This window comes from Oryctolagus cuniculus, chromosome 8 (assembly GCF_051225735.1).
Source record: "Oryctolagus cuniculus isolate XC-2025 breed Fujian yellow rabbit chromosome 8, ASM5122573v1, whole genome shotgun sequence".
Lineage (NCBI taxonomy): Eukaryota > Metazoa > Chordata > Mammalia > Lagomorpha > Leporidae > Oryctolagus > Oryctolagus cuniculus.
Genome location: NC_142874.1, coordinates 116,866,315 through 116,880,747, shown reverse-complemented (window position 1 = coordinate 116,880,747; position 14,433 = coordinate 116,866,315). Strand labels below are relative to the sequence as shown.

General features: G+C 43.7%; 1 protein-coding gene and 1 long non-coding RNA gene across 8 annotated transcripts in view; one reads left to right on the top strand and one right to left on the bottom strand.

Moving 5' to 3' along the window:
• Window positions 1–10,468, top strand: part of ANXA3 (annexin A3) — a 64,514-nt gene extending 54,046 nt beyond the window's left edge. For all 7 annotated transcript variants that reach the window (XM_089303187.1, XM_089303188.1, XM_089303189.1 and 4 more), the window contains 2 exons: window positions 2,617–2,739; window positions 10,105–10,468. In XM_089303187.1, the coding sequence (XP_089159313.1) occupies window positions 2,617–2,739; window positions 10,105–10,164 (183 nt within the window). In that variant the 3' untranslated portion in view covers window positions 10,165–10,468. The remainder of the gene's footprint in view (window positions 1–2,616; window positions 2,740–10,104) is intronic.
• On the bottom strand, window positions 5,195–10,145 carry LOC149125124 (uncharacterized). The gene is made up of 4 exons (XR_016212480.1): window positions 9,931–10,145; window positions 6,656–6,740; window positions 5,921–6,091; window positions 5,195–5,351 (listed from the first exon to the last, which is right to left on the bottom strand). It is a non-coding gene; the product is annotated as an uncharacterized LOC149125124 (long non-coding RNA).
• Window positions 10,469–14,433: the final 3,965 nt, after the last annotated feature.

Below are 14,433 nucleotides of genomic sequence, written 5' to 3'. Positions count from 1 at the left end.
TCCTGTTCATCCCCAAAGAGAATGCAGAGCTATTGCTTCTCGTTGATGGCTTGTCGTGTTTCTTTTCCACTTTGATGAGTTCTCTGTTGTAGCTCATTTGTCTACTAATTTGTGTCATGGGTGAGTATTCAAATCAAAATAGTGATAGCTATAGGGGAGTGTTGACTAAATTATTCCTCCACCTCACAGTAAGTGTAGACGGGACTCCTTTTGGAACCCCAAACCTCAAAATGAATCTTTAAAGCCAGTGGCCTGTCCAGCTGCCTCTCTTAAAATAAACCCAGCTGAGTCAGCAGCTTTCACAGGCTGTGTTAGCCCTGTGTTTTCTCGATGGTCTTCACGGCTGCATGGTGAGTTCTGTAAGTACTTGCTCTTGTGGCTCTTCAGACCTGGGCAGAGCGTCATCCCTAGAAGACATTTCCAGTGGTCCCATGTGCACCTTCAAAGGTACAGTCAGGAGGAGCGCATCATTTTGCTCGCCCGCCCCCGAGTCCTGGTGGATGGCCCCGGGCAGGAAGCGGCCTTGCCCCGCCCTCTGAGCGTTCAGGGTTCCTGCGCCTCCCCAGCCTCGTGCACCATGCCGCAGCTCCCCGGCCTTCCCTGCGATGCTCCGCTGTGCCAAGCCTGTTCCACCTGCAAGCCTTCGGTTCTTGTCCTCTGCCTAGCATGCTGCTTCCCTTGAACTGTCTGTGGCTGACTCCTTCTCACCTTGGCATGTCTTGGCTCACCTGTCCCCAGCTGTCCCCTCCTGTGAGAGTTCTTTCCTCACTACTCCCTGCCAAGTGACTCCCTTTCAGTTACTCTGTGTTTTATTTCTCTGGTTTTTTTTTTAAAGATTTATTTACTTATTTGAAAGTCATGGTTTCAGAGAGAGAGGGAGAAACAGAGGTGGGGAGAGGAGATCTTCCATCGTCTGGTTCACTCCCCAAAGAGCCACAACAGCCAGTACTGGGGCCGGGCAAAAACAAAGCCAGCAGCCAGGAACTTCCTCCAGGCCTCCCGTGAGGGTGGCAGAGGCCCAAGCAATTGGGCCATCTTCTACTGCCCTCTCGGGCCATAGCAGAGAGCTGTGTCGGAAGAGGAACAGCCGGGACTCAAACCATTGCCCATATGGGTTGCATTGCAAGCAAAGTTTTACCCACTACACCACAATGCCAGTCCCATGTTTCTCTATTTTCTTAATAGCTCTTATTAATATTTACTTAAATAGTAGATAAATTACTGTCAACATCTATTAGAATTTTAGCTTTATGAGGACAGAGATACACAGTCATATGTTGGAATCCATGAAGGATTGTTTCTAGGACCCTCTGCAGGTAGGAAAAATCAGTGAATGTTCCAGCTGCTTGTATGAAACGATGCGGTATTTGCATTAAACCTATACACATCCTCCCGTGTACTTCGGGTCATCTCTGGACTACTTATACCTAATGCAATGTAATTGCTATATAAGTAATTGTTACGTTCTATCAGAATAATGAAAGTAAAGCATCTATACATATTCAGTATAGATGTAATTTTTTCCCAAATATTTTCAACCCATTTGAATCTGTGTGCAGCTCCCAGGGGTACAGAGGGCCAACTGTAATCTGTGCTGTTCACACCTTATCCTGGTACATGAAATAATGCCGGGCATCTAGTAGATGCTCACTGTATAGTCAATAAATAAACAGAGTCAAAACCCCTGTAACTGCTGGGGAAGAAATTTTACATGCTCCCTCTGTTTGGTTACCCTAAACGTGATGCATCTTTACATTTGGTTGGTCCACCCCCATAGCACCTCTCAGATCTTCCCATTCTCTCCACCCGTGCTGCCACCGTCATCTCGGTCCTTTGTTACTGTGATCATGTACAGATGCATCCCAAAGCCTCAGGTCTTATTCCCCTAGCTTCGTCCTACTCCTATCCTACAATTCATTTCTCTCCTATAGCAATCAGAGTGATCTTCTGAAATTTGATTACAAATTTGATCTGATCTCAACACTCTCATGTTTAAAAGATTGCAGTGGTTCTCCACACTTGGGATAAAGTCAGAATTTCATTCCATGGTTAACAAGCTCTGGCCTTTGCAGACACATCCCTTGCTGTCCTTTTGTCATTATTTATAAATTCTTGGATGGAGCCTTCTTTCTTGTCCTAAACCTTCACACATGCTGTTTTCTATCTCAGAATATTCTCTCCTGTCTGTTTAAGCTGCCCCCTGTCTTCTGACTGTTGAGCCAGGCTTCAGCTTGAATGTCACTTTCTCAGACAGACTTTCCTAATCCCTGACCTCTGATCTCTCTTAGGCCCCCTAACAGATGCTCTCATGGTACCAATATCAAGGCAGATACCCCTGTAGTGGCCTGTTTTCTTGCCTTTATCTTTTACAAAATTGGAGGTTTCACAGGGTTGCTTATTCTCTGTTGTTCAACATTTAGCCTAGTGCTGGGCCAGATTAGATGCTTAATTATTTCTTGAATAGATGAATGATGAGAGTGGATGGTAAAAGAAAGAAGAAAAATCACTGTGGTTGAATGGTATGTGCACCATTATCCGTATCTCATAAATTTGGATCTGTAGGTCATTGTTGTAACCAATGAGATTTGTATTGTGAACAGCTGCATTTCTTAACAGGGTGCTGGGACTGATGAATTTACTCTGAACAGAATCATGGTTTCAAGATCAGAAATTGACCTTCTGGACATTCGAGCTGAGTTCAAGAAGCAGTATGGCTATTCCCTATACTCAGCAATTAAAGTAAGTCTACTCTTAAAAGAGCAAAACATAGTTTGCCCTTCTCTACTCATCCTCTTTCCATTATCTCTTTGAAACACGTGCATGTGTGATTTCTCTCTCCTTGTCCATGTGTAAATTTCTTTTCTGAGTTCACAGCAAAATGTCCCTTAAAAGTAGGAGCTATTTTTCATCTCTGAAATTCCAGACCTATAATAGATACTCAGAAAAAGTTTAATTTTTTAGGTTCACTGGCTACTAATTTTTCTTCTTTTGTCAGCAGCATATGCAAGTTCTTTGCTTATTTTTGTATTGCACTTTTTTTGTTTTGACAGGCAGAGTGGACAGTGAGAGAGAGAGACAGAGAGAAAGGTCTTCCTTTTGCCGTTGGTTCACCCTCCAATGGCCGCCGCGGCCGGCGTGCTGCGGCCGGCGCACTGCGCTGATCCGATGGCAGGAGCCAGGAGCCAGGTGCTTTTCCTGGTCTTCCATGGGGTGCAGGGCCCAAGCACCTGGGCCATCCTCCACTGCACTCCCTGGCCACAGCAGAGAGCTGGCCTGGAAGAGGGGCAACCAGGACAGAATCCGGCGCCCCGACCGGGACTAGAACCTGGTGTGCCGGCGCTGCAAGGCGGAGGATTAGCCTAGTGAGCCCCGGCGCCGGCCTGTATTGCACTGTTTTGTTTTGTTCAGTATTTATGACAACGTCAGGAAATAAAAATATACATTTTATAGGTCCTCTTTCCTTTATGCGAAAGAGCATGGTTTTGCAGCTTAGGGCTCTTTCTGTTTCGGTATATAGGAAGATTTCTCCCTTTTAACATCTGTATATTATTTCATTGTTTGATAGTTTGTACCCACTACAAAAGCTGATGTCTCCAGTTAGCTGCTATTATAAACAGTGCTGCACTGTATGTAAGGTACAGGAATATATGTGGTTAAATTCTCAGGAGTCATATTCCTGAGATAGAAATAAACACATTGTAAATTTTGGTCAATATCAGCAACTGGTGTCCATTGTACACCGCCATCAGAAATGAGTCCTTGTTTTTCCATGGCCTTGGAACAATGAGATGTTTTCAAATTGTTAGGTTTTTACAGTCTGCTAAGTGACAAATGGTATCTTAGTGTAGTTTTTAACATGCATTTTCCTCAGTATGAATGAAGCTGACCATAGTTTCATGTCCTAAATGCCATTTGTATTTTTGCTATGTGTCCTTAGGTTCTTTGCCCAGTATTCCTTTGGATTTTTGTCCCTTTTGGTCAATTTCTAGGACCTCCTTTCACTTAAGGTGGATGATAATTAGCATTTTATCTAGTTGTCAGTATTCTTCCTGGTTTGTCATTTGTCTTTTGACTTGGCTGAAAGTATTTTTTTGAGTAGAAGTTTTATGTCCTATTTAATTGAATTTATCACTGTTTTATTTTACGATATCTTTTGATTTTTTAAAAATCTATCCCTTGTATTTCTGTCATTCTGAATGGCAATATTTTAACCAGGTGTTATACAGTAGCCCTTTCTTATCCATGGGGATATGTTCCAGGACCCCCAGTGGATGCCTGAAACCATGGATGTACTGGCTCCTGTATATACCATGCTTTTCCCCATACATATACACATGCATGCATTTGAGGGCACTTCAAACTGTTCATAGAAAGATGCAGTTAAAAGACAAGCTTATTCTGGTATAAAAATTTTTTAAGTCCATGCATAGTTTTTTCATAATGTGCATTTCTATTAACTTTTTGAAGGTCCCTCGTATTAAAAAGATTATATATATACTTAAAATATTAACAATAATAACTAGTAATAAATAATTATAACAGTATACTGTGGTAAGTTTTTTGTGTGTGGATCATTAAACTATGATAATATTGATGCTTAGATGTCCTTCATCAACTTTTTCAACTTTGCTGGAAATGTGGCAACAGCCTTCTCATTTGCAGATGCAGCTTCCCTGGTAACTTTTATGCTTTTCACTCTAACCCTGCTTCTGAGTGTGTAACCACCCCTTACTTGCAGTAAATGGCTTTAGTGTCACTTATTTCAGGGAATCCCTTGTGACGTCTTTGTATAGGCGCAATCGCTGTGGCACAACCCATTGCCATTATTCAGAACACGTTTTCTGTTCATGTCTTCTACCCACAAACTTAATGCCTTTTCCATCATAAGTAAGCACTTATAAACCATGATCATCACTTTTGCATTTTGAAATATAACAGCCAAACAAGTGTGAACTTCACATAGTTGAATTGCCAACATCTCTACTGGTACTTTGGGACCATGTATTAAGTAAAAATAAGGATTAGTTGAACATAAGCACTTCAGTACTGTAACAATTGTTCTTAGCTGCCAAGGTGGCAGCTAAGTGAATAATAGACAGGTAGCATGCACAGTATGGATACACAGATGGTTAACATCCCAGGAGGGACAAAGCAGGGCAGCTTGAGAGTTCGTGTTACTCAGGAAAGCACACAATTTAAAACTTATGAGGGATTTTATTTCTAGAGTTTCCCATGTAATATTTCAGGCCTGGCAGTCTTTTGTTGGTTTGTATTTTTCCTTCAGCTTCCCAGATGATATATGGAAGGCCTCAGTAAATGAGTGATAGACAGCAATACTCCAGGCTGGGTCCCTGAAAGAAACGAGGGGCTGAGTTTGGTGAGCCAGGTGGTTCAACCTCGCCATATCCCAGGGCCACACTAACTAAGTGAATAGAGGAAGTTCAGGGCTGGCTTTGCAGAGGCCTGCAGGCTGTGAGGTTAGTATCTTCCTGTATGTTTGCTGTCCATTTTCCCTATGAATGTCTAGGGAAAATGAGCACAAGAGAGTGTCAGACCCAGGCAGATTCTGCAAGGTCTAAGCTGGGAACTGGGGCCTGACTGATGAGCCAGGGCAAAGAAGAGAGCAGTAGAAGGCAGAGCAGGGAATTTGGCTGTGAACATTGAGGGTTCAAACCTAGGAGAGAAGTCCATGCTGCCCACACACCTGGGGCCCAGCTGAGGGGGTCCTAATGCATCATGTGGATTCTGATCCTGGCTAAGCTCCCTGGCAGCAAGTTCTCTCATGAGCCCAGCCACAATCGCTGGTGACAACTGGCTTAGACCATGTTCTTGTGACACTGAGAGCAGCTTCAGTCCTCAGTTCAACCTTAGCTGTGGCCCTGCCCGTGGAAGCCACCCTTGAACAGGTACATACGCTCACCTGGGCCTCTTGGTGGCCATCTTGGAAACATTCCTTCCCCGGGGCATGGGGGCGGGGGGAGGGGGCCACAGATGGCTTTTGAATGAAAGACTGGATGGACATCACTCAATCCGTCAACTAGATCCATTCACCAAAGTCCTTTTTTGCAGCCAGTTTTTGCTTTTAGAAAACCTTTGAAGAAAGAGAGGTTTCCTTAAGTTGAAATCAGGGAACTTACTCAACAAAGCAATTCTCAGATTATGCCTGGGGCTTGGCACTGGCTGTGTCATCTGCTCACAGTCAATTCTCTCTGCATCCATCCTGCCACATTATGATGGTTTTCATCATCAGAGGAAGATTCAATAACCTTAACCATATTGTACTTACTAAGGCAGAAAAGTAGACCCATACATTTTATAATGATTGCAGTAACAAGGTTGACACACAAAGAGGCCTGTTGGTTCACCCTCAGAAAACCAGGAAATTAAATTAACCAGTGGCTCTCAGTTCCACAATTGTTTGAGTAATTGAGAATTATTGCATTAGAAAACATCTGAACTATTTGTCATTTAATAGAAAAGAAAAATCCAATACCAAAGTGTTAGACCTATAATTTGAAACAATATAATGTTCCTCTATTTGTACCACCTCATATCCAATATTAGGGAATCTCATGATGTTCTCTCTGCTGATACGCAGGATCTTTGCAGAGGGTGAAGTTTCTGAATTTCAGGGGCTAGATTCCATTTTGTGTACCTTCCAAGCCTTTGATCTGTTTGCCTCTTCCTTCTGCTTCTTGTAGAGTCATTTGCCTCTTCGTTGTGACCTTTCTCAGGGCTGACTAGTAGGAGAAAGGAGAGGAACAGAGGTGAAAAATAAAGGTGTATCTCTTATGACTTAGTAATAAGGTAATAATGGAAAATTTATATGAAGTTACATTTCTTATTCCATTGGTCAATAAATTAGTTGCCTACTTAATAAGTAACACAATTCCAGGCTCTTTAAGGGAAACTATAGTAGCCACCCTCAGTAATTTCATAATTGTCAGGGACCCAGTAGGCAATCCAAAATAAACTTCAAATGGAAAGACATCACGGTGGAAGATAGAATGAAAATCGACAGTATAGGGCCGAAATCATGCAGGAGCCTTTTGGCAACGTTTACAGATTTTGGTTGTTAGCTTAAGGGTGATGGGAAGCCATCGAAGAATTTTTTTTAAAGATTTTATTTATTTTATTTTTATTTTTATTTTTATTTTTATTTTTTTTTTTTTGACAGGCAGAGTGGACAGTGAGAGAGAGACAGAGAGAGAAAGGTCTTCCTTTGCCGTTGGTTCACCCTCCAATGGCCGCCGCTGCAGCCGGCGCACCGCGCTGATCCTGGCAGGAGCCAGGAGCCAGGTGCTTTTCCTGGTCTCCCATGGGGTGCAGGGCCCAAGCACCTGGGCCATCCTCCACTGCACTCCCTGGCCATAGCAGAGAGCTGGCCTGGAAGAGGGGCAACCGGGACAGAATCCGGCGCCCCAACCGGGACTAGAACCCGGTGTGCCGGCGCCGCAAGGTGGAGGATTAGCCTATTGAGCCACGGCGCCGGCTTTATTTATTTTATTTGAGAGAGTTACAGACAGTGAGAGGGAGAGACAGAGAGAAAGGTCTTCCTTCCGTTGGTTCACTCCCCAAATGGCCACAGCGGCCGGAGCTGCACTGATCGGAAGTCAGGAGCCAGGTGCTTCCACCTGGTCTTCCACACAGGTGCAGGAGCCCAGTGACTGAGGCCATCCTGTACTGCCCTCCCAGGCCACAGCAGAGAGCTGGACCAGAAGTGGGGCAGCTGGGACTAGAACCAGTGAACATATGGGACCGCAGGCAGAGGATTAGCCTATTGCACCATGGCGCCAGCCCCACCTCTGAAGAATTTTTAACAGGATAGTGTCATGATCCTTGAAAAGACCCCTGTGGCTATGGAGAATGAATTGGACATAAAATAGAAACGATGTAGAGTGATGAATTAGGAGGTTATTGTATTAGTCATATTAGAGTAGCTACATCTGAGTTCATGGTGGTCCAAAGAGAGGAAAGAGAACAAGGGATCCAAAGCTCTTTAGGAGTTAAGACTTCAGGAACTTCATGTGATGTCTTGGTGTAAAAAGTGAAGAAAAGGAGGTATCAATGATGATATTTAGGTTTTCAACATGGGGACCAGATAATGGTGCCATTCCTTGTAAGAGGGTCAGGTTATATGATCTTCCTTTTTGTGAAGAGTGAGAGGAAGTTCATGAGATTGGTTTTGCATGTTTTGAGTTTATGATGTCTTTGAAACGTGGTAGTGGAGAGGTCAAGCAGGGCACTAGTGATTATATGAATATAGTTTGAGAGTCAGTTATGTCAGTGAATCTTTGGCTATGCATGAAAATCCTCTAGGGAGAAATAGAGAATGAGAAAGAAGCTTGGAATGGACCTTAAAGCGTCACCAAAATTAGTGACTGGATAGAAGGGGAAGACAGAAGTGGAGATGCCAGAGAGGAAGGAGGAAAGGCTGGGACCGTGGGGCAGAACAGACGTCAAGGGCAGAGAGTGTTTCCAGGTGGGTGAGATGGACAGTGTGCTGTGTCTGCTGACAGAAATGGAAGGCCTGAAGATGGGCGTTAGATGGATACGCTGGTCATTGGACTTGATTTATGAAACAGTAAGGATTAACACCTTGGGAATACAGATTGGTGAATGAATGTAGGGTCAAACTAGTGGCAAAATAGGAGGGCATAGACTAGATTTACCGCAATCAAGTTAAAAAACAAAAAACTTGAAAAGCACCACAAAGAAAGAGTCCACAGGTTGAGTAACTGAGGAAGATAAAAGATGGGAACAAGGTTGGGAGAAAACAGAACCTTGGTACCACTGTCAAAAACTGAACAACAGAAACCTTCAGTTATTTTCTTAGGAGCAATTAATATGACATAATTCAAAAGGCATAAATTCTGTTTGGAGATTTGTAACTATGCAGTGTAAATAGAATATTGCTAACCAGAAACAGAGGGTATGGAGGCAGGAGAAAGGACAAACATTTGTGGGTTCCTACAGTGCATCAGAGTTTTGTACATGGCTCCGTGGTAAGACACTTGGGTATATTTTACTAACTGACAGAACCATAATATTTGCTTCCAATTCCAACCTGACTAAAGGTGACTCTTTGAATGCAAAGCTAGAGCATTGTTGGCCTCTTAGCAGTATGAGAGAATATTACATTCAGCCAAGCAAGACTTAAGAAACCCCATCAGTGAGCTCTGAAGTCTTACCAAGCAGAAGACTATGTATCGACGCCTCCTGTGTCTTCCTAGGAAAGCATCCTTAACCCCTTGTCACCAAATGGCCCTGCTTCATTAATTCCCTTACATTATCACTTTCTCTGGCTTTTACGTCATCTTCCCTGAAAGCGGTAAAGAAGTATTCACTGGTTTTGTTGCCTTGAAAAATGATTCAGGTTTTTTAAAAAAAGCAACTTTTAACTTTTTAGTTAAGAGCCAAGTTTCTCCTCCAGTGAAATCTTCCATATAGCAAGTGTGGTGTCTTTATTCCGTAAGCCTTCGCCTGACTTGGTGTCTTTTCTGAACCCAGGTTTTCTTCTAGCCTGGAGCCTAGGAATTGATGTGCACGCTTTCTAGGGATGCGACTCACTTCACTGCCTTCAGTCAGGCAGTGCAGCATGGTGTTAAGGGGCCAGCCTGCCTGGGTTCAGATCCCACCTGTGTCACCTGTTCTCTCTGATCTGGGGCAAGGTTGCTAACCTCTATTTTGCTCATCTGTTGAACAATGTTACCTTTGGTTCCTGTTATTCAGAGCTTTGACAAAAGTATAATGTAGTTTATACATATTAAGTCTTTTGAATAACACATATTTGGTAAATATTTGATATTATAACATTATGTAATTGTTGCAATCTTTTTAAACCCAAACTGAAATTTAGTTGCAAACTGTGGAGGAGAATGCAGACATCACACACTGTAAAGGAGATGATGGGCTGGGGCATAATTATACCTGGGTATAAACCAGTGAGGGAAGTGCAGGTGCATTTTACTAACTGGTCTCATCGCGAGCGAGCTCTTCAGTCGTCTCCCACCAACGTGAATGCCCGAATGCTGGGGGACTGGATTCATGTATGGTCCCCTCATTGCTTGTGCTGTATTTATTCTTCTCTGTTGGTCCTTGTAGTCAGATACGTCTGGAGACTACGAAGTCACGCTCTTGAAGATCTGTGGAGGAGATGACTGAGTTGAGAGGACAGTCTACAGTCGCCACTCCGGGATGGACTCCACCTACTTCTTTCTCAATCAAGTGTGCACCGCAACCTGTTGGCCTAACGGAAATACTCACTGTTCCATAACAACAATGCAGGCAGAAAGTGATTATTTTAGAGCCTCTCATTCATAATATAGTAGTTGATACATGAAATTTAAACTAGTATAAAGAATCTGCTATTATCAGAATTAGATTGCTGCTTAGGAACTAAAAAAAATCTGTGTATCATTCTAAGCCACTAAACATACGGGTAATAAAAAATGTTGCCTTTGTTAAAGGTAATTTGTCCGTCTTTATCGTTACCAACTTTATGTGGTGCCCAATACCAACAGTTAATTATACTTTAAAACATGCTCTTGTTATAAAAACTTGCTGGGGGTAGGTATTTGGCCTAGCAGTTGAGACATTGCTTGCATTCCACGTCAGAGTGTCTGGGTTTGGGTCCTGGCCTGCTCCCCATTCCAGCTCCCTGCCAGTGAGCGCCCTCAGAGGCAGTGGTGATGGTTCAAGTGGTTGGCTCCCTGCCATCATATAGGAGACCTAGATTGAGTTCCAGGCTTCAGCCTGGCCCAGCCCTGGCTTTTGTTGGCATTTAGGGAGTAAACCAGCAGACAGGAGCACACACTCTCTGCTTCTATGCCTATCAGATAAAAACAAACACCTAGGGGCTGGTGATTTGATGTAACAGACTAAGCCCCACCTACGGAGGCACCAGCATCCCATAAGGGCACCAGTTCATGTCTCGGCTGCTCCTCTTCCAATCCAGGTCTCTGCTTATGGCCTGGGAAGGCAATGGAAGATGGCCCAAGGGCTTGGGTCCCTGCACCTATGTGGAGGAATCTCCTGGCTCCTGGTTTTGGATCAGCCCAGCTCCAGCTGTTGCAGCCATTCGGAGAGTGAACCAGTGGGTAGAAGACCTTTCTCTCTGTCTCTCCCTCTCTCTGTAACTCTACCTCTAAAATAAAATAAAATCTTAAAAACACACAAACACACACATACAAAGTTGTTGTTTTTGTTTACCTGCTACTTTACTAAGCATTCTCTTTAAGAATGGAATAGAGGCTGGTGTTTTGAAGCAGTGGGTTAAGCCACCACTTGTGATGCTGATGTTCCATATCATGCTAATTTGAGTCCCAGCTGCTCCACTTCTGATCCAGCTCCCTGCTAATGCACCTGGGAAGACAGTAGAGAATGACCCAAGTAGTTGGGTTCTTGCCACCTATGTGGGAGATCAGGATGGAGTTCTTGGCTCCTGTGTTCAGGTTGGCCCAGCCCTGGCTATTGCAGGTATTTGGGTAATGAACCAGCAAATAGAAGATTTCTCAATTTCTCTCTCTCAGTCTCTCTCTCTCTCTCTCTCTCTCTCTCTCTCTCTCTGTGTGTGTGTGTGTGTGTGTGTAGCTCTACTTTTCAAATAAATAAATAAAACCTTTTTTTTGAAGAAAAAAAGAAAGGAATAAGGGGCCGGTGTTGTGGCATAGCAGGTAAAGCTGCCTTCTGCAGTGCCAGCATCCCATATGGGGATTAGATCGAGTCCCAGTTGCTCCACTTCCAATCCAGCTCTCTGCTGTGGCCTGGGAAAGCAGTTGAAGATGGACCAAGTCCTTGGGCCCCTGCACCTGTATGGGAGACTGGAAAGAAGTTCCTGGCTCCTGGCTCCTGGCTCCTGGCTCCTGGCTCCTGGCTTCGGATCAGCACAGCTCCGGCTGTTGTGGCCATCTGGGGAATGAACCAGCAGATGGAAGACCTGTCTCTCTCTCTCTCTCTCTCTCTCTCTCTCTCTCTCTCTGCCTCTCCTTCTCTGTCTGTGTAACTGACTTTCAAATAAATAAATAAACCTTTTTAAAAAAAGGAATAAAAAAGGAGATGTAAGTGACCCTGGCGTGCCCTTTCTAGTTATAATCAAGCTATAGGATTGGCAAGGCATGGTAAATTATTTCTGCCCCAGAAAGTATCTACTGAACTATTAATCTAACTACTTCCTCTCTGGATGGCAGGTATGAATTGTGGGTTGTTCCATGGTAAATGCTACTTTCCCAGAATAGGTATTTAGAATCAAGTCTGAGGTTTCCTTTTCCCCTAAGTTGGTAAAATTAAGCATTTTCATAATCCTTGTGTTGTCCCCTTGAGTGGGCTCTAATGAGAAATATCCTGACTGCTATGAAATACATGAAGTCAGACATTCCAGCTGGAGTTCTTAGCCTGGACATGGAAATGGTCAGGCTGTGATTGTGGTGTGGGAGTTCAGGCCCTCAAGTCAATGTGGGCCACTGGCCAATGCCTCTCAGGTCTTTCAGGAAGATGGAGTGGTTCCTTCTTGATCTGGGGTTCCCAAAAGGCTTCAGGGGATAACACACAGAGCTTTAGAGTCCAGCACACCTGTTTTTGACTTGCTATCCCTAGTAGTTGATCCTGGCATCTACTAATCCCTAAGAAACTTAAATTATCTCATCAATTTTAGTTCATCTGTTTGAAAAGCAAAGCAATAGAGAGAGGGAGAGAAGAAGAGAAAGACATCTTTCACATCTGCTGTTTACTCCCCAAATGGCCACAACAGCAAGGACTAGACCAGGCCAAAATAAGAAGCCTAGAAATTTTTTTATAAAAAGCTTTTATTTAATAAATATAAATTTCATAAGTACAACTTTTGGATTATAGCGATTCTTCCCCCCATACCCACCCTCTCACCCCCAAACCATCCCACCTCCTACTCCCTCTCCCATCCCATTCTTCATTAAGATTCGATTTTAATTAACTTTATATACAGAAGATCAACTCTATACAAAGTAAAGATTTCAACAGTTTGCACCCACACAGACACACAAAGTATAAAGTACTGGTTGAAGACTAGTTCACCATTAATTCTCATAGTACAACACATTAAGGACAGAGATCCTAAATGGGGAGTAAGTGCACAGTGACTCCTGTTGTTGATTCAAGAATTGACACCCTTATTTATGATGTCAGTGATCACCCGAGGCTCTTGTCATGAGCTGCCAAGGCTATGGAAGCCTCTTAATTCCACAAACTCCGACCTTATTTAGACAAGGCCATAAGCAAAGTGGAAGTTCTCTCCTCCCTTCAGAGAAAGGTACCTCCTTCTTTGATGGCCCCTTCTTTCCACTGAGATCTCACAGAGATCTTTCATGTAGGTCCTTTTTTGTCACAGTGTCTTGGCTTTCCGTGCCTGAAATGCTCTCATGGGCTTTTTATTTTTTTAAAAGATTTTATTTATTTATTTGATAGGTAGAGTTACAGACAGTGAGAAGGAGAGACACAGACAAAGGTCTTTCTTCTGTTGGTTTACTCCCCAGATGGCTGCAATGGCCAGAGCTGTGCCGATCCAAAGCCAGGAGCCAGGTGCCTCTTCCCAGTCTCCCATACAGGTGCAGGAAGCCAAGCACTTGGCCATCTTCTACTTCTTTTCCAGGCCATAGCACAGAGCTGGATTGGAAGAGGGGCAGCCAGGACTAGAACCAGCACCCATATGGGATGCCGGCGCTGCCGGCAGAGGATTAACCTAGTGTGCCACAGAGCTGGCCCCTCTCATGGGTTTTTTAGCCAGATCTAAATGCCTTAAGGGTTGATTCTGAGGCCAGAGTGCTGTTTAGGGCATTTGTTATTCTATGAGTCTGCTGTGTGACCTGCTTCCCGTGTTGGATGGTTCTCTCCTTTTTAATTCTGTCTATTATTATTAGCAGACACTTGGTTTTATTTATGTGATCCCTTTGACACTTAATGCTATCTTTATGATCAGTTATGAACTTAGACTGATCACTTTAACTAGTAAGATAGAAGCCTAGAATTCTATCCAAGTTTTTCACATAGCTAGCAAGGGTCCAAGCACTTGAGTCATCATTTGCTATCTACCAGGGTACATTGGCATAAAGGTGCATTGGAAGCAGAGGTGCCAGGACTGGCATGCTGATAGGGGTTGCAGTGGCTTAACCCATGTTGTCACAACGCCCACCACTGTCATAATTAAATATGAAGTAAGATAATGCCTGTGAAGTACTTAGCACCTGGACTAAGGGTTCAAGTACCGTTAGCTACCATCAGGCCCCAGCAACATCAACATGATCTCAATAGCACCTCAGCCTTTCTTCAACAGACTTCAGTTCACCTGCCAGTGGCCAAACCCTGTGTTAAATATTAGATGGAACACAGTGGACTAAGACACATTTCCTTTGCTAAGGAGCTTAAGATCTGTTGAGATAGAGGGTGGGGGAGGGGGAGGGAGGG